The sequence below is a fragment of the Thermobia domestica genome, chromosome 16 (assembly GCF_964235325.1).
Source record: "Thermobia domestica chromosome 16, izTheDome1.hap1.1, whole genome shotgun sequence".
In the NCBI taxonomy this organism is placed as follows: domain Eukaryota; kingdom Metazoa; phylum Arthropoda; class Insecta; order Zygentoma; family Lepismatidae; genus Thermobia; species Thermobia domestica.
Genome location: NC_137469.1, coordinates 53,618,391 through 53,638,071, shown reverse-complemented (window position 1 = coordinate 53,638,071; position 19,681 = coordinate 53,618,391). Strand labels below are relative to the sequence as shown.

The following is a 19,681-nucleotide window of genomic DNA, read 5'->3' as shown; positions in this document are numbered from 1 at the left end:
TCTCATACTCCCAACATAAAGCATTAAGTATTCGAAAGAACAAAAGATCACGTATTATGTTGCTTACTACAAGAACTACAATATTGCATCCTGAATCGCGAAACACGCTCCGTAAATAAAACACGATCCAGAACAATTCAACGTTTGATATGATGATATACTGATGAACTTGAGGGAGGTTGAAGGGAAGACTAAGAATTATGCACAGTCGTCAGTGCTACAGTACATGGGGCAGAGTCGAAACCATAATACACAACTGTCTAGTGGCGGGATGCTTGCTAAGCCATTGCGCACTCCTTAGCAGCGCTGCCGTCGTGACTATAACGTGATTATGATACTTAGAAAATGGCTACCTCAGGATGATTTGTGAAAGCTGGTGGTCTTATGACTAATCGCCCTGCAGTGTGATTTTTAGTTTGAAAAGATTGGCACAACATGTACGTTGGCTTACACCCAGATAAATGGACCACCTGCTGGTTACAAGGGAAAGAGGAAATTTTTGAAAATGGCTTTATGTCAGAAATATGGTAGTCAATACTAAAATCATACCAAGCCTATTTCTGGAGACAAATTAATGCCTGAAGAAGTGACATTCAAAGTTGTAAGAAAGACTCAAGGAGACTTAGATGATTCATTGCCATGTTTTAAGATGTAAAACAGAGAAAAAGAAGGAGAGAAATACAAAGTAACTACCTGTAATTCTTTTTAAGTAAATATAGGTGGGGTTTTCTTGATTGGTTACTTATTCAGTTATTATACAGCCCTTATGAGCTCCCTGTATATTTCTCCATACATAAAAAATAAAATTGTAAAACTTTTCTGGTTTTATGTGCTTAAAAAAATTACGTTAGAATTTTACTACGTAATTACTAAAATGCTTGCAGAATTTTTTTTGACTTTTCGTAAGTTGTCGCAGAAGGTTGAACAGTTTGGGGCTGATTACACTGTTATACACTCAGATTTAAAACTGTGACCGTTTATGAGTATATACACCATACATAGGTGTACCTATAACAGAAAAAGTTTCCGCAATAGAAAATACCTGGTTGCATCACTAAGAGATTATTTCCAAGAAACTCGTGAATTATGGGGCATAAAATCTTTCATTTAAAAATTGTCTGGTTATGATTGTTTCTCAAGATGTTATACACAAAAGGATGTAAAAAGTTATCATGATACAAAAGAAAGAGGGCTCTTTCCATCAACAAAACAGGTCGTTAAATTCTCTGAAACAGTCAGCAGCTGAAATTCACATCATTCGATTACCAGAAATATAAGGTGAGAAAGTTTAACTTCAGTTTTAAGTTCCACCAGATACAAATCACTGAAATAGCTCATTGTATCTATTGGAATTTAGAAAACAAATTCGAATCAGGATAAAATTTCTTTCTAGTTTAAGTAAAAAGGAATACAGGTCTGTAGTAACTTACCTTGAGATCTGGAATTTGGAATTTGTAGTTGACTGACAAATTATTTTGCCTACTGGTGACATTATTCAATGTTTCCCACGTTTGCTGGCATGTCTTCTCGCCAGGTGCCGAAATTAGCCAGTATTCAGCCATTTTTTCCTGCACTTACGACAATTCAAGGAGATCTGTAAGAAATAAATCATGATTAAATTTTTCTTATCCTTGAAAATACGGATGATTAGGTAGATTAAAGAAAAAAAGCTAAATTACGTCATAACCGAAAGTCAAATTACGACACAAACATTTCAGATGTAATCATATTGTTTCGTTGTAATTTTTAAGTACTAAAAGAATTAAACTCGTGATTATAGCTATTAACTTAAACTCACATAGTGCCTAAAGATATAGAAACCTACAGTATCGTCAGCAGTTTAAAAAAAAACACAAAACACACTGGTGTTTTTATCATATTTCATCGCTTTCTTTATACACTGTAAAACATTTCCGATATGGATAAGCTTACGTGCAACGAACTAAGTAATTTTATGGTCTATCCATGGAACCCGAAATGCCATGTTCACGAAAGCTCTTCATTGACTTCTGTTCTTAGCCACTGAATCCAGTTTCTATTTTGTATTCGTATTTCTGCGATATCTATCTTAATATTGTTATCCCATCTGCGTCTAGGTCTTCCTAACGATCTTTTTCCGATTGAGTTTCCAATTAAAACTTTGAAAGCGTCCCTACTTTCTTCCACTCTGGCTATATGACCTGCTCATCTCAGACTTCATGACCCTAACAATGTTACGTAAATCGTATAAATTATGCAGTTCTTCCTTATAAAGTTTCCGCCATTTTCCAGTTCCTACTCCTCTTGGGTCCGAATACTTGCCTCAAGATTCTTATTTTCAAATACTTTCAGTTTGTGTTCTTCCCTCAAATAAGAGACCCTGCTTCGCAACCAAAGTAAACAGGTATAATTATTGTTTTCTGTATTTTAAGCTTCAAATTCTTTGACAAAATTCATGAAGAGTGTGGATCGAATAATACGAATTCCCTGTTTACAGTCGACATTCAATTTCTTCGTGTATATAATTTTGGTCTGTTAATGCTGATCCTACATATTTGAAGGTAGCCACTTTGTCTTGATATTTTAACATATCCATAATTTATAGTATTGCCGTCTCAGCGAGTTCCCAAGGTTTTTTTTTTCTTTTTTTTCTGCAGTCACTTCTAGGCCAAAGTCCCTACCAGCATTTAATAAAAACTTCTGAATTACTTCCTATTGTCCTCAAATCATCCTCTATTAGATTTGTATCATCAGTATAAGCCGTAACCTGGTGATTACCATTCGGCTCTACAAGCTTATCTGTAACAATCCGAAATCAAAATACATAAGCCATACCACGATGGATAGCTTGTAACAAATATAATAGATTCAAATACATTGATGTTCGAGTCATTCTATATCAGTTTATCCAGGCCATTTAACCCACCATCTCAGATTTTCATGAAACTCCTGTCAATTGTTAGTAGTGCAAAGGTCATAACCTGGGTAAAGTTTTACCTTTGGGAAAATAACAAATGTACACAGCTTTCGAGATTCTGCTTTTGAGACTGTACTTTAAATTGAAAATACTGTAGGGCCTAGCTTAAGACCTAACAAATATAGCTGCGTGAAAATTTTCTCACAAAAGCACAAAGATTTGTAGATTTCAAGAAGAAAAAAAAAAAAAATCAAGTTTGCTAACTACTGTCTTTGTTTAAAAAAATTACGAATGTTGTAACTTACATATTTATGGAGCGAAAACAATGCATCGCTAAACAAGAATTATCACGAAAGGTACAGACGTTCTGGTGGTAAATTTTGTATTCAGCTGAACGTAAAGTTCTGCCCTAAAGAGTTATAAAAGGAAAACAGTGGGAATTTGGGTACATGTTGGTGTTATTAATAAATGGTATAAATTCATGAATTGTCAAATTACAAATTACAATATATCGCTTCAGCTGTGGTGTAGGGGTAAAGTATCCCAAAGATTGTGTCCAAACTAGGACAGAATGCCCCAAGTACACAAATGCAACATAACCGGACACTTAGTTTTTATAAATAAATAAATGCAAGAAATCTCTAAAGTCATCCAGTTGTTTTTCACTAATTAATATCGCTGCTAAAATAGATATGTGAGGTGCTCAATAAGGTCTAATGCACATGTAGGCAATGTAGTAAAAGTATTGCCACCTTAAGGGTATATCCGCATTAATTCAGACATCCTACAACACATACCATTTTAGGCGTTTGGGAAATTTGGGACTTGTTTGAAAGTTTGGTACTTTATTCATGTCCCCTAGTGAAATATTCTAAATTCTTCAGAAAGAATATGAAACATTTCAGAATATTTTACAAGGGCTTGGGATAGTTTTGAATGTTGCAGAATATGTAAATATGTATCCTTCCGAAACAATCTAGATTCTTAAGGAAGAATATGAAACATTGCAGAATATTTTACAATGCTTCAGAATAGTTTCGAGTTTGGCATAATATTGTAGAACTGTATTCTACCTTTTTTTATTATTTCTTTTCAGAACATTCTCAAATTATTTGGAATAATCCATAACCTACTTTTTGTCTTCCGTATATGTACTTTAACTTCGGAATGTCACAGATATGCTGACTATACAAGTTATGTTTTTCACTATACAACGGAAGCCATCAAATGTAATTGAAATAGCGATGTGTGTTTATGTACAATGTGATTCTAATTAAAGTCCCACTTTCAAAATGCTGTAGAAATAGAACCACTGGTCAGAATGACATCAAATTTGAACTGAACATACTTGAAGGGGGAAACTGTACGGAATACCAAAACAAAAGTTCCCAAGGACAAACTCCGAATCATTATGTGCTTTTTATGCGGTTTTGGTCTACAGACAATTAAAAAAGTATTTTTCTCTTGCAAAGTGGTACGATCTTGCCGTAGTGGATGGGCTTTCCACTAACGGTGCCACAACTGTTGAATGACTTGGAAGTAAATTTTTCCGTCACAAAACCGAAACAATCCTACACTTGAACAGTACGTTTGGTTTAACGTGCAACTCATGCCAAAGACGTCGTATTTCGATTCAAAATGTCACTTGTCACCGAATCCACTTTCGTTTACAGCGCTATCTCTTGATACTATTTGGATTTTTTTTTTTTTTATGCCATACCGTTTTCCCCTTCTTCAAGTACATTCCGTTCAAATTTGAAGTCATTCTGACCACTGGTTCTTTTCTTTTTCTTTTACATTATTTTGAAAGTGAGCCTTTAACTATAATCACCTTATACTACAACAGGGTCATTCCATGTGAAATCAGCCAAGCTAAAACCTTATGGTTTAAGATTTCGATGAAACTTGGTGTACATGTAGGTCCCTATGCACTAAATTTTAGCCCTGTACCCCTTGTAGTTTCAGAGTACAGGGTGGTAAAATATGGACAAATTTGATGTTTTTTTGTAGAACCTTGTTAGCTTCAATTCGTCATATCTCCCCTAAATATTGAGCTAGAGAGGCAAATAATATACCATTTTGAAGAGGAAAAAATAACTACAATATATGTCAGGAACATTTATTTGAAAAATTAATTATTTCCTAGAAAATTTGGATCAGTGATATCTCAGGAAGTGCCCATTTAATATCTTTGAAATTGGGTATCAAGGTGGCCCCATATGTCTGGCATAAGTGTGCCAAATGTCAACTTGGGCCAAGAATAAGATTGGAGTCTACAATGATTTTCGTGTGACCATGTCGGGAGAGAGACCTGGAGTGCTAATGTGGCAATTTGCAAGATTTATCAATGGTGTGATCTTTTCTCAATATTGAAATCAACGTGGTAGTAGTGGATATATAATAGTATTATGGATGGAATATCTTGGGACTCTCAACCGATTGAAAAAAAAAAAAATGCTTCTAGTTTTCAATCATCGGTTTTACTCTACAGCGATCAACGTTAAAAAACTGAAGTGGTTGATTCCTGCCATTGCCGGCTTGAATAAAAGGCTAACAAACAAGATGTTAGGCCTACCTATTCTTAAAACGCTAAATTAATTTTAAGAAAAGCTTCTCCCGCTCTCATTCTCATCGTTTTTGCTCTATGTAGTTCAATATTGAAACCGAAAATTGTAGTAGAATTATATCACTGCCGGTTTTAGTAGAGACTTAAGGTTGGAGATTGAAATGTACTCTTTGAGATGCTACTCGATTGAAGGAAACCACTCCTCGCTATCTATTACCGTCTTCGCTCTATAGTGATCAATGCAAAAACGGAAAATGCTTCCAGTGGATGGACCTACATTATCAACGAGCTCGCCTTCGAACTTTTCACCGTTTACATCCGGACCAAAATAAAGGGCGATTCACCAAGCAGTTCTTCATATTTTGTGTGTTTCGGACGCGGGACAGGACGTTTGGGCGCGAGGTACATAAAATCACAATTTACAACATATAAAGTAAGCTAAGCACTGAAAACTAAGCGTGAATCAAGATATATATATATATATACATTTCCTACACTTCTATCTTTATTATAGTATTATATTCAGACCTAAATTCCCCATTCATTAAACAAAGATATTAAACTACAAAAGCAGCCTTTTTTATATATAAGTTTATGAATGTTTCTTTTGTGATTTTTTGTAGTTCGTTATTATTGTTATGCAATTGCAACCGAAGAAAATTCTAAATATTGTTTCGTTTTAATAATGTTTACTATTGATAAAATAAATCGAAATGCGGTACTTTTTGGGAGGGGGTCATACAAACCCCACAAGAGGCATTTATTGAAATCAGAAATATCTTTGGTATCTATTTATGTATAAATTGGTCAGAGCCAAAGTGGACTCAAATAATTCGTATCTTTATTCACTTTTCTTACTGATATGCAAATTAAGTCGTCATGTTTCTTTAACTTGGACTAATAAAAGTCGTAGTAAACTAACTTGGACTAAATTGGTTCTTCTGTACTCTGCAGTAATTTGAAATTGTCCATATGTAATTCTGTATAATGGTTTCACTTCTGCATCTGTTTGTCTTTTTGTCCTTCTATGACTCTTGACAATCATATTAACAAGTATGTAAAGATCAGTACACCGTATTTCTATCAGGAGTCCTTAGTGAGTGAGTCGGTAGACGTATCGCATTTATGCCCCATTAGTCCCGATTTCGAGTTCAAATGGGGGACAATTTCTCTCGGATGTAAGCCGAAAATAAGTTTGGATTCCACTTTAAGCTTTTGAGATCCGCATAACCTGGTTGTTGCATAATAACACCACACACTCTTTGAGTAATAAATGGAAAATTTAGGTCTAAATATAGTACGTATAATATACGGGAGTGAAACGTGATAACCCACAAACGTGTGTTCATCAAGATTATACGAACACTTAACCTTTTACGAAATTTTTCGTTTTTTTGGTTTAAAACAGAAAAAAAAAGCTCGTTTAAACCAGCCAACTGTGATACAAAGTAATACAACTGTATTTTAGGTTTACAGGTGTTGGGTGGATTACTACTGTATAATCATTACAAGTGCTTTACGACTAATAAAACAATAAGTGCTATGAAATATGACTTCCTTGGATGCTATTTTCCACCGACGATAAATCTCTCCACAGCGTACAGAATCTGTATTATATATTGACAAGTGCAGCGTTACTAGTATGAAACCATGCAAAGTGCTACAGAAACTCATTCCATTGCCAACACCTACTTGTTTCCAATAACATCGCTTATGCGTATACCCACCATCGCAGATGTGCCCGCTCTCCTGACGCACAGCAGCACCTGGGTCACGAGCTTCGCTCCGTTCTGATTCAGTTAGGTAGCATTCGTAGTTTTTAGTGGCTAACTAGCACAGATTGGTTTGTGTTTTTGCACTGTAGTTTTTATGACACACATTCGGATGCCATGTGTAAATCGTAAAATTGTACATTTTAAAATATTTACTACTGGTGGTCCCCTTGAATTTTATCTATGCCAAGTGGGATATTTTCATATCGCCCAGCAGAAACCTTTTAGGGGACAATACGAAGGAAACTAGTGAAATAATTATAATTCTTTCTACAATCCTTTCTAGTGGTGCGCCAAAAGTAAACCAGTAGGGTACCTAACAATTGAGGCTGGAGATGATTAAAACAGCTCACGAAACTCACAGTGCCTTAAAACTTAACATTGATATTCACTTAGGATCTACTGTAGTTGAGTTAGTAATATCCTGTTCGCAGATTAAGAATACACATTATGAATACATATAGGGTTTCTAATGCCTTGAAAGTTGTAACACCCTTAAACTTTTAGAATCTGGACCTAACTAAACTCCTTTCATATTTTCCGCCTATACATTACCTATAAATTTTAATAGGAGAGGTTCCTGTATTCTTAATCTTCACTCTTTCATCATTGCAACCCTAGTGACAATTTTTTCCTTTCTCACTTTATCATCCCGCAATCTGCTACTAATCTGCAGAAATAATTTAACGACGGGGATTGAGTATAGCCCGCTCCCCCCAGTGATTTTTAACGAATCATAGTGATTCTAACGATTCATATTAGTTCATGATGAATCGGAACCGCATGTTATAAAGATTTAAGATTTAAATCTTGTGGTAAGGAAGGTTCACTATAAGTAGTAGTAGTAGTGATAGTAGCAATAGTAATAGTTGTTGTAGTAGTAGTAGTAGTGGAAGTTAAGAGCAATAGTAGTAGTACTAGTACTACTACTAGTAGTAGTAGTAGGAACGGGTTAGAAGCCCCGCAGGGGTTAGTTGGGTTCTGTTCTCGATATATAAGTAGTGGTAGTAGTTGTAGTAGAGCAGCAGTAGTGACTCTTCCAGTTCCGGTGACAAAGAACTGGGAGGAGCGGGCTATACACAAGCCAACGACGGGTTACGGCTGTTAGCTTTATTGCTATTTTACTATCCTTAGTTCTCGAGTTCCGCCAAGCTACATTTAAAAAAAAGAATAAGATATAAACCGCCTTTAGGCAAAATAATTTTCTATTTATATTACATTCTAAAACCTGAATGCCGAAATATTTTGATTTCAGTTCTTACGGAATTTTCCGGTTTACAACTTTGACTTAGTAGCAAAATCTTTGGACATACGAGAACAATATGTTAAATTGAAGTCATATGACACTCGCGTAGCATGTTTGTAGATTTAACTAGTCTATTATGTTATTTATCTACTCAAAATATATGAAACATATTGATAATTTCAGCTGCAAATTAATCGTAATTTAATATAAATCTATTGCACTCAATATTTTAAAAGTACTTTAGCAAAATAAGAAATTTAAAATCAAAGGAAAACACTGCATATAATTTTGCACTGTATAAACTTTATGTTCATTTAAAAGAAAATAAACAATTATGACAAAGAAACTATTTCAATAAATTTCTTACCGACTGATATTCTATGTCTTGAAAATTATAACTTACGGAACGAAAAAACAATTCTAGTTACACCCTCCGTACTTCTCTCCTTTCACCATAATTTTTCACGTGACTCGCTAACACTCTCTGGTGGCCATCTGCTGTAAACTAGAAACTAAGACGAGTTGCGAAGCGGATAGCGAAGCTAGATTCTTGAAGTATTTGAACGTGTTTTGACGCATGATTAGAGTCATACTAAAGGCCTCTCTATTGCACGAAACATATTGGACATTATCCAGGGTCTTTCTGATGCGTAAGTAGTGCCATACTAAAGAGTTTGACTATAGTATGTTTTTTGCAGATATTTAGTATGGCATTAATCATACTATAACATCAAAAGGGTCAAAACGATTCTGCATAAGGCCCAATTTAATCGAATTTGTTAGATTGTTACTAATCACACGTGCATTGTTACTGCATATGGCCCCTGGTTTTCTAACATACGTAACTTACTAAAATCCAGAATATTCTTTAGAATATACCCTACTTAATATGGGTATATAACTGGGAAATTAATATGGAAGAATAAAGAAAATTGAGAGTGGAATGGTATTGAACTCAGTGGTGTAGGCAGAAGACTGAACAGGTTCAAGCACCCTTTCCTTTATATACTGATACTGATATTGAAAATGGATTTTGCTTACATGCAGTATGTTCCATTGTGGAACCTGGTGTTATGTCTATTTTTGACAATTTAGCATAAAAAAGAAAATCAATAAAATAGTCATGTTCAAAAACATTGTTTTCAAAAGCTTTATCAGAATCCAACATAAATTTAAGGACCTTATGCAGAGTTAGTATGACGCGTGATTAGTGCCATACTAAAGTTCGACAAACATACGCGTACGTTTGCTGCAGTAGTTAGACTTTAGCATGATACTAATCATACGGCTCTTTGTGAGTTTTTTTTAAATCTTTCTACTTAGCAAACACACACAAAAAAAAATCATATCTGTGGGTGGTCATAGCGACCATTAAAAATGAGAGTGGATATTCAAGTTGGAGAAAAGTGTAAATAGGGTGTTTCTGAACATCAATGACAACCAAGACCGGATTAAGACCCTCAGAGGTCCTATGTCCTCACATAGGCAAGTAAACAGAAATTTATTTCAGGAGGGGTTCAAAGATTTTTGGAGGACCAAGATTAATATGATGATAAATTATCACTGGCGTCTCTGGCATGTAAAATTTGGGGGGACATTAAAGAAAGTGATTTAAATGGTACTACCAAGGCCAACCTGTTTTTTTTCTTCTTTTTAATCTTCGATTCCATTTGTTACCTTTCTGCTTACCTTCACTGACCCCCTAAGGTATATCAAGAACTCGATTACAATCGTTTCACAGGCTAAATATTATATTCCAGATAAATATAATTATTATTATTAATATGATATTCTGTCGTTAGTAAATAAATTAGAATAAAATATTGAATATTTCGTACTTCAAAATATGGGGGACGCGTCCCCCTCGTCCCCCCGCCAGAGACGCCCATCTAAATTATAATAAAATTTGTAAATTATTCCTAAAATTAGAATAAATTTAGAGAAGTATCGGGATTTAGGATGCTCCAAACAACCATAACCCACCCCTTGCGTACGTCCATGTCCTCCTATATTGTATGTAATTCAAAATGTAAACGATAACAAACCATAACATAAAATTTTTATTTAGACTCTATCGAAACTAAACAAAACTCACAGTACGATGAAAAATGATGTTGTATACTTCCAGTTTATTTATATCAGGTTGTCTAGAAAGCACTGAGCATTTGGATGTCAAAATTGAGCATACATTAATTCTGATTTATAAATAACATTATGAATACACATATGCATTATCTTGTTTGATGACCTTCTGCAAAATTCTTCGGCAACATCATAATCCCGTCTCTATAGCACTTGTGTAATTTCTGGTCAAAAAACTGCGACACGGATAAGCATCTTTTGAAACAAAGTAAACTAAATACCACTCAGGTAGTTCTGCAAGGTCCCAAATACTTGGTAATCTGATGGTGTCAGGTCCAGGTTGTACAGTGGATGCATTAAAACATCTTAGCCAAGTTCTCTCAAGTTCTGACGAGTCATTAAAGATGTATGTAGTCTGGCATTGTCAGCATGGTTTACGATACTCTTTCTGTATATCAATTCCGATTTTTCTTTTGCCTTGCTACGAGCATTGAATCGACAATACAAATCCATGTCTATTGTTCTGCTGGCGGCACCAGCTCGTGATGTACGATGCATTTTCAAGCCCATGAAACTTAGAGTACCTGGTTGTTAGTGTAGGCTTTGCCGCATCCAGTAGAGCTTCTCCTAGTTTCAACCACGACTTTTTCCGCACATTGTTGTGATGAGTTTTGCACTTTTCATCACTCGTGTTCAACCGCTTCAGAAATAGCTGGAGTTTATTGCGTATCACTAGAGATTCACAAACATAAATTCGACCAAGTAAACGTTTTTGAGTCAGATCGTGTGGCACCCAAACGTCGAAACTTCTTCTTGTAGCCAGATTTCTCCAAATGGTTTAACACTGTTTGGTTATGGACAGTGGCGTGTTTACGATTTTGTTTCGGAAGGGGAGGGGGGTTGGCTAACTTTATTCCTGAAAATGTAAAAATTCTATACAAGATATTTCATTTACTTTAAAATAGTAAATAAAATTTCGTGGAGGCTTAAGCCCGGAGCTTCCCTTAAATACGCCACTGATTATGAATATTTAATAATTGGCGATGTCGTAATTGCTTACATGCCGGTTTTGCTCGACTTTTGCCAGAATATCATCCACTTTTACTGTGATTGGTCGCTCACTGTGAGAAGCATCTTGGTAAGGTTCACCATAAAAAAAAATTCAGCTGAAAACAGGATAGGTTCCGGCTTTTTAAAAATTAAAATTATAAGAAATGACAAACAAGTCAGTGCGTAAATTAATCTCTGTTTACCTTAGGAATACCTAATACATTTATATTGTAATATAACATAATATACATACGCCGTAATATATAAACAGCATTTAATTTACAATATACTAGAACATGATGCTCACTCCATTCGCTCCTTTGCCTAGCTGGAATCCTTGATATTACATTGGGTGAGAAGTTGACTCTTGAACTGAAGAATGCCAGAAGGATTTCTGAGAAGAACCGATGAAACTTTTAGGCCTACCTTTGTTCTTATCAGCGCTCTGATGTCATAGTTCACCCTCCTCTCTCACACACACTCTTTATTATAGGCCGGGATCAAGTTATTCGATACTTATGAAAAAGAAAAGACACGTTGAAGTTTGTTCAACAAACAAGCAACTGCTAAAAGTTTTTATGCCTTTCGAGCAGTACTGCGAAATATAGCTAGATCATGTTTAATGTGGTGAATTTCAGTTCAGTTCTTGCCTCTTTGTTATTATTAATTTTAATACTTTTACATGTAAATTGTTTCCACTTGTTATTATCATTTATACATCAGCCTCTTTTCTAAGTGCGGCGCTGCTAGGGACGACGGAACCGAGGGGGCAAGGGGCAGCTGTCCCCCCTGAAATTTTTCATGGAGGGCAAGATACTCGTTTTGCCCCTCCACTTCCAGATTGTAAAAACATCACACGAGAGTGATTATATGAACTAAATTTTGTTTTTTATGACAATGTGAAAAAAATTATCTATTTCAGATTCATCTTTCTCCTTGAGATATGAGCCCGAGCGCTTTTTCTGACCCTATAATAGTGAGAAAAATTTAGGAAAAAGAATTGAAAATTTACTTTATTTCCATTGGTATACGTTCTCAAAACGCTGTAATCGAGATTTTGAAGTTCAAAAAAGATAATAGATTAAATGCGTAACAGGACATTTAAATATATTTTCTATGTATTTAAATTATTCTTACAAACAATATGCAGAATGCAGTAAGTTTTATAGTGAGGAAATATGTATCGCTTGTGAGTACTAACGAATGACAGTATTTAGGACGTTCTTGCTTGAAGAGGGGAGAGGGCGGGGACATGTTTACAAACGTCAGCAAGGACACTTCCGACAAAGATGTATGCGAAGGTGGGACCTGGGAGTCCGAACCTCCCCCGAAATTCCGACTGTTACGGCTCCGCATTCGGGAGGTTCGATCCCCGAGGCCGGCCATCGTGACTGAGGTTACTTCATGGTTTCCCTCAGGCAAATGCTGGGATGTCATGTTGTTTGGGGGCCGTGACTTCCTCTTCTAATTATATCTTCCTTTCCTTCCTCTGTTCCTATCCCGGTGCTCGCCAAGGGACGTCATCCGTCAGTCACGTGAAGGGCCGATATAGCCAAACTTGCTGAAAGGTCCCATCCCCAAAGTCGATGGTCTAATTACTAGTTGGCGAACCATAGCAACAATTTTTCAGCACAATTATTATTCACTGAGTTGAAATTTTGATTCACCTGATATTTGTGTTTGGGTTCTTTTATCGTTGCTTTACCAGTGGCACAACAGAAAGCAAAATGAACACTGATTAAATTCTCGGAAGGAGCACTCAGTTTACGCATTAACGATGGCCTGAACCACCTAACTACCCAAATCACAAAGCGTGGACTTGTAGGAGAGTAGGGATGCGCACGAGACGAGTCGAGACAGGATTTTCCTGACAAAATTTGAGTCGAGACATGGCTCTTCCAATAGTAAAATATACATTTTTCGAGTCGAGACATCACTTTTAGAGCACATTTTCGAGACGAAACAGCCACAAATCTTGTCTCTTGCGCATCCCTATAGGAGAGAGCGCTGAAACCTGTAAAACAGTCTAACATTAAAATAAAAGAGTTAATTTTGTGCTACTAAATCGTTTGCTTTTATGTAGGGATGCAAGGAAATGCATATACCCCTATGTTACGCATGTGTTTCTTACTTTATGTCTGACCGAAAAAGAACCCTTCTTGATACATGGTAAACATCATCAACAAAGAAAGTTTCGATAAATACAATTCTTCCTGGTGTTTATGAAAAGACTTAAACAACAACCAGTGCCAGTACCAGAAACTTCATAACAAAATACATGTCAGAATTCTCTGCAATGTGACTCACTTGCAATGTGAAGTACAGGATTCCACAAACACAGCAAATTGAGCCGTCAGGAAAATTACGACAAATTCTCCTTCCAACACTCCCACACAGGACTTGCCTAAAGATCTTGATGAAAGATTTTGTGTAATCGATCAAGGGAAGAATTTTGAAATTCCTGATTTAGAAAATAAAACTCAGCCGACTAACGATTTACATTTTTCACGAACTGCACGCCAATCTTGTCGCGCGGAATGGTTTTCTATATTCCTTAGTTACATTATGATACAGTCAAAGATTATGTTTTGTTTTGATTACATAAGGCATATCAATTTGACAGGTAAAATGCTGGTGCAAGGAGCGGAATTGACTTTTCTAGCCATAGGGTTCAAAAGAACTGGAGAAAGGTCACAGACAAATTCAGAGCACATTTGAAACGCGAACTACATTGTCCGAATAATGTCCGTGTGGGCATTTAAAAATATGTATATAAGTTAAAAATATGTATATAAAATGGTAAAAATTGTAGTTACAAACAACCATTTTTTGTAAGTAGTACAATGTTTACTATTTTATATGTTTTTAACTGTGATTTAAATTGTTGAAATTTTCTACACAATACCAAAATCCAGCACAAAACTAACACTGGATTAATTAAATTTTTGATGTAAGATGCTTCTCGTAGATAGGAAAGCTCACGATACTGTTTACAGCTGCATTATATTATTATTATTATTATTATTATTATTATTATTATTATTATTATTATTATTATTATTATTATTATTATTATTATTATTATTATACAACCAAATCGAATTATTGTTACATTACGAACATATATTCGTATTATCTTACCTATTTTACATTCCCGAGTTTATTTTCAAGACAGTAATTCAAAATCAGTTTGCTCCCCTCAGCTGAAAAATACTTTCGACGCCACTGAGCGCTGGATTCTTTCCAGGAGCAGAGAAGTTAGTTTTCACAATATTTTTCTTTCTACAGAATTCGGTTAATTTTATTCCTCTCCTATTCCGAAATTTCGAACTTGAAAAATATTAATAATAATGATAATCTGTGCGAAATAAAATGGTGACCAGACTGGCTACTGGATTCAGACCTGAAATCTCGTGATCTGGCATAAATGAGGCTTATTTTGATCTTACACTTCTTTTACCTCTTAATCTTTACATATTAAAGAGGGCTTGCATATTAGATTACTTTTATATTTCTCCATTTTGCACACATCCTTACCATCATAATCAGTTTGTTGTACCATCAAGTTTCTAATTGGTCTTCCAATTTTCCGATTAAGAACAATACTTATTTCGGCTGCACAATCTTATCAGTATTTACGTCCTTTGTGAACAATGAAGTTATACGGGACAAAAACATAGTTTAAAGTGGAATATGAACCAATGAAGTGTATTTAATGCTTCTCCAATGGTATCAGAAAGAGGAGGGATGTTATAAATGACATTCTCCTGATTTCCGCTAGAAAATTTCTTTCCATTTACAGATAATGTTATAAATTGGCGAGTTAGAATTTTGAACGCAAATATGGGAAGTGTACAATAGATTATACCGGCTATATCAGGTGTCTGGGGTCATAGCTCAACTAAGTTATAAGTAAAGGTACGAAAAAATAGGTGGTTGTCAATTTAAAATGGTGGAAATTTTCCATCTGTACCAAAAGACTAAACATTGACAACGGTACCCTATGTTAAAATGAAAAAAACAATGTTGTCAGTTCTAGGGATGGCCAGAGCCGGTTCCTGATGGAACCGGTTTTCGGGTCTGAACGGATCCGGTTCTAGAAGATTCGGTTTTTCGGATCAAGGTCTAGAACCGGTTCTTCGGATCCAGGTCTGGAACCGGTTCCTAAGATCCGGTTCTGGAACCGGGTTTTCGGATCCAGGTCCGGAACCGGTTTCAAAAACCGGATCTCCGAGAACCGGTTCCGCCGGAACCGGAACTTTGTGGCCATCCCTAGTCAGTTCAGCCGGTCGTTCCCTTGGGCCCTAATTAAACCCTCCATATAGCATTGTTCAGAAAACCAGTTGAAGTGTTCTAGGGTCTCTCACACAGCAATGTGTTCACTGTGCCTTTACATTCCGTTCGAACAGCGTGCTAAATTTGAAATGTTACTTTTTCATAACATAGGGCGCCTTATCAGTGTGTTGTGCCCAAATGGCTAATACGAATGGGAAAAGACCATCATTTTACATTGAAACCACCTATTTCCAACAGATTTCTTCATTTCCCACTTTTCTTTTCGTATCTTTATTCATAACCCCTAGTTGGCCTCGGATATTTGATACACCCAGTATATATAATTGTATTGCAACGGAGCAGCATAAGTGTCTAGTTTCGCCATCTTTCATCGGGCTATTTACAAAAATCTTCAGAAGTAAACGATGTGAATTTTGTGTCTTAAGATGAATTGACTTTGAGTTTAACGTCCCTTTCAGCAGCGAGGCTATATGAGACGGGACCTACTGATTAACGTGGAATCCGAACCACATGAGATCCCGCCGGGAATCGAACCTGGGTTTCCCACGCCAAAGCCACGTACGCTAACCGCTTAGCCACGGAGTTCATAGTGAAGTTTGTGTTTGAGTTGTATTTCGTACGAGGGTAGGTGGATAAATTCTCAGCCTACCCAGGTTCAAACAAAGCTAGATATAAAAGTTATATATTTTTATGAGGCTTATAATTTGTGAAGCTGCTGTGCAAAATTTGGTTTGACTAAACCAATTTCAATTTTTTTTTTTTTTTTTAAGTGAGGATGTCAGCCCACGTCCCAGAAATTAGTAAATTTGAACAACGTGCATTCATCAAGTATCTCTTCCTAAAGAGACTCTCGCCGAAGGAGATCCACAACGACCTTGTCACGACATTTGAGGACAAGGCACAATCGTATGCCACTGTGAAGAAATGGGCAGCAAACTTCAAACGTGCGCAGTTTGATCTGAACGATGATCCAAGGTGTGGCAGACCAATTTTAGTGACCTCTCCCGAGATGATTGACGCCTTTCACCGGATGATTCTCGACAATCGTCGAATCCCGCTCAAACAAATAGAGAACATATTGGGCATTAGTCATGAGCGGGTGTTGAAAGTTATCCATGAAGACTTGGGTATGAGGAAGATCGCGGCAAAATGGATTCCAAAACTTTTGAAAGCGCCCTCACACAAGGCACGTCTGAGGCGCCCTCATCAGACTTTTATATCTTTCCTAAATTGAAAGTGTTTTGAAGGGAATGCATTTTAATGGCGCTGATGACGTCATTTCTCAAACAGAGGCCTGGTTTGCAGAGCATTCATCCGACTTCTATTTGTCTGGCCTGGAAGCACTGCAGTAGCGACGTGAAAACTGCATTGCACGACAAGGGGAATATGTTTAATAAAAACACTAAGCTTCTCTTCCTATCTACTTGTTTTCTTGGTGAAGTTGAGAACTTATCAACCCACCTTCCTATAAGAGTCAACATTATCTGTGTCAACAAATCGTCTGTGTTCCAAATAAATTAGTCTGAAGATAGTTCGCAACCTTAAGTCATATTTTGAGTAGTTCTGGGCAAACTTTTCTTGAAATTTTCTTATGTTTGCGTGCCTTCTTAACCTGGCTTCTTCAAAAATGTACTTACTTACCTTTTCCGTATCTTCCCCTGGAACCTGAATTTATTTTCAGTTAAATAGTGAATAAAATAATGAAGTAGCAACACAATCTTGCCTCCACATAATTATTTCAAACTATGTCCATCCGATGGTAACATAATAAAAAAAATGACAGGTAGAGCTTAGCTCATGAATCTCTGCAGCGATTGACGCCAACGAAGAATTTTCTGTAAGACAAATATTATTGAAGTAACTTAAATATAACTTAGCTCACGAATCTCTTGCCGCCATTGACGCCAATGAAGAATTTCCTCCAAGACAGATACTATTGAAGTAAGTTAAGTATAGCTTAGCTCACGAATTTCTTGCCGCGATTGACACTAACGAAGAATTTCCTCCAAGACAGATACTATTGGAGTAACTTAAGTATAGCTTAGCGCACGAATCTCTTGCCGCCATTGACGCCAATGAAGAATTTCCTCCAAGACAGATACTATTGAAGTAACTTAAGTATAGCTTAGCTTACGAATCTCTTGCCGCGATTGACGCCAATGAAGAATTTGTTCGACGACAGATACTATTGAAGTAACTTAAGTATAGCTTAGCTCACAAATCTCTTGCCGCAATTGACGCCAACTACGAATTTCCTCCAAGACAGACACTATTGAAGTAACTTAACTATAATACTTATTGTAAGTATTATATAATAACTATAATACTTACGACACTATTGAGATTCTTTCTTGACATTATCACGGCAGAGATTCGTGTGCTAAGGTAGGTTCATCGTTAATGAAAAAAAGGTCTCTTGGCGTTTCGATCTATTAGTTTCTAAAATGCTGTCACTTGTTACTATCAATTGTAACCAATTTCTATTCATGCTTTTCCTGAGTTCGCGAGAAGCAGCACATTGACATGTGACATTTGATTTGAAAATAGTTAAAAGAGAAAGTTAACAGGATTTTCTGCTCAAATTCGCGTGTAGTTTGAGCTAAACTCGACTCATGCTGACCATTTTCAAAGTAATCCAGCTGAAGATAAAACATGAAAAACGAGCGCGCTTATTTAGAATTGCCTTCAGCTGAAGATAAAACATGAAAAACGAGCGCGCTTATTTAGAATTGCCTTCAGCTGAAGATAAAACATGAAAAACGAGCGCGCTTATTTAGAATTGCCTTCAAACTTTCCCAATTACGATGATAAATGTATGTAAGATGGCTAGTTCAAGGAAATACTCAAGATATCCATGCATTTTGATCTCTTCAAAATAATGAAACACCACAGGTGACCCTTAGTTATGAATTTACAATTACATTCATCCTGACAACGAATAAGTTATGGTATGAATCAAATTAAATCAAGCTTTCTTATTTACTTTGAGTTCTAAACATGCATCGTCATATGTTTTAAATTTTCATCAAGTTTCCCAAGCACAACTTCGAGTTCGAACACTCGGTGAAAATAAGTCATCCATAGCTTAAAAATAAATACGTCTGGATTGAACCATCAAATATCTTGCGGTGTAAAATGTTCCTCCAGCTTTCTGGAACCTGCTAAAAAGGCATAAAAACAGAAACTATTTTACGTATGGGTGTGTGTGCACAGCAATAATTCTATACTTTATTCTGATTGGAGATTGACAACTTATGTTCACAAAGAACAAAAGGGTTCGAAACAAATTACAATATCTGTTTTACTTGTTATAGCGCTGATCCATGATTAAACTTAGGAGCAGGGGCGTCATTTAGGGGGGGGCAGGAGGGGACAATTGCCCCCTCCAAGAGTTTGAAGAATATATATACTTTAATCGATTGTCTACTAATATACTAGTACAAAACGTGAAAGTGTTATGTCAGTGGTGCTCTTGCCCCCCTCAAGCGAAGTCTGAAATGACGCCCTTGCTTAGGAGTACAACTCATCTGTATCATAAGATTCGATCTAGAAGAGCAAATCTTTGCTTCAAATGAGTCCAGAAAACTACCTCCAAAAGTTCACTCAAAATTTCACTCAGGACTGTATTGGCATATACCTTCCTAATATTTTTATAGTCAAGTGCAGGGCCGTAACTTGTGAGGGGCAGGGGGAGCAACTCCTCCCTAGGAAAGCTAACCGCCGTTTGAGGGAGGCCCATTTTAAGACAAAATTTTCTTACTCCATATACAATA

General features: G+C 36.2%; 2 protein-coding genes across 3 annotated transcripts in view; one reads left to right on the top strand and one right to left on the bottom strand.

The window, feature by feature from the left end:
- Window positions 1–9,026, bottom strand: part of Vha44 (V-type proton ATPase subunit Vha44) — a 38,087-nt gene extending 29,061 nt beyond the window's left edge. Inside the window, exons 1-2 of one of the 2 annotated variants that reach the window (XM_081742398.1) lie at window positions 8,884–9,026; window positions 1,431–1,594 (exon numbers count right to left, since the gene is read on the bottom strand). In XM_081742398.1, coding sequence (XP_081598524.1) covers window positions 1,431–1,562 — 132 coding nt within the window. In that variant the 5' untranslated portion in view covers window positions 1,563–1,594; window positions 8,884–9,026. Of the gene's footprint in view, window positions 1–1,430; window positions 1,595–8,847 lie in introns of both variants that reach the window. The other variant, XM_081742397.1, reaches the window with a different exon arrangement.
- Window positions 9,027–16,683: 7,657 nt separating this feature from the next.
- Window positions 16,684–17,142, top strand: LOC145672475 (protein GVQW3-like). Its single transcript, XM_081741637.1, has one exon. The coding sequence runs from the start codon at window positions 16,684–16,686 to the stop codon at window positions 17,140–17,142; it is 459 nt and encodes a 152-aa protein (XP_081597763.1).
- The last annotated feature ends 2,539 nt before the right edge of the window (window positions 17,143–19,681 follow it).

Bases quoted from the DNA above. Each gene is read 5' to 3' on its own strand.
- LOC145672475 (XM_081741637.1), top strand. From the start codon at position 16,684: ATGTCAGCCCACGTCCCAGAAATTAGTAAATTTGAACAACGTGCATTC.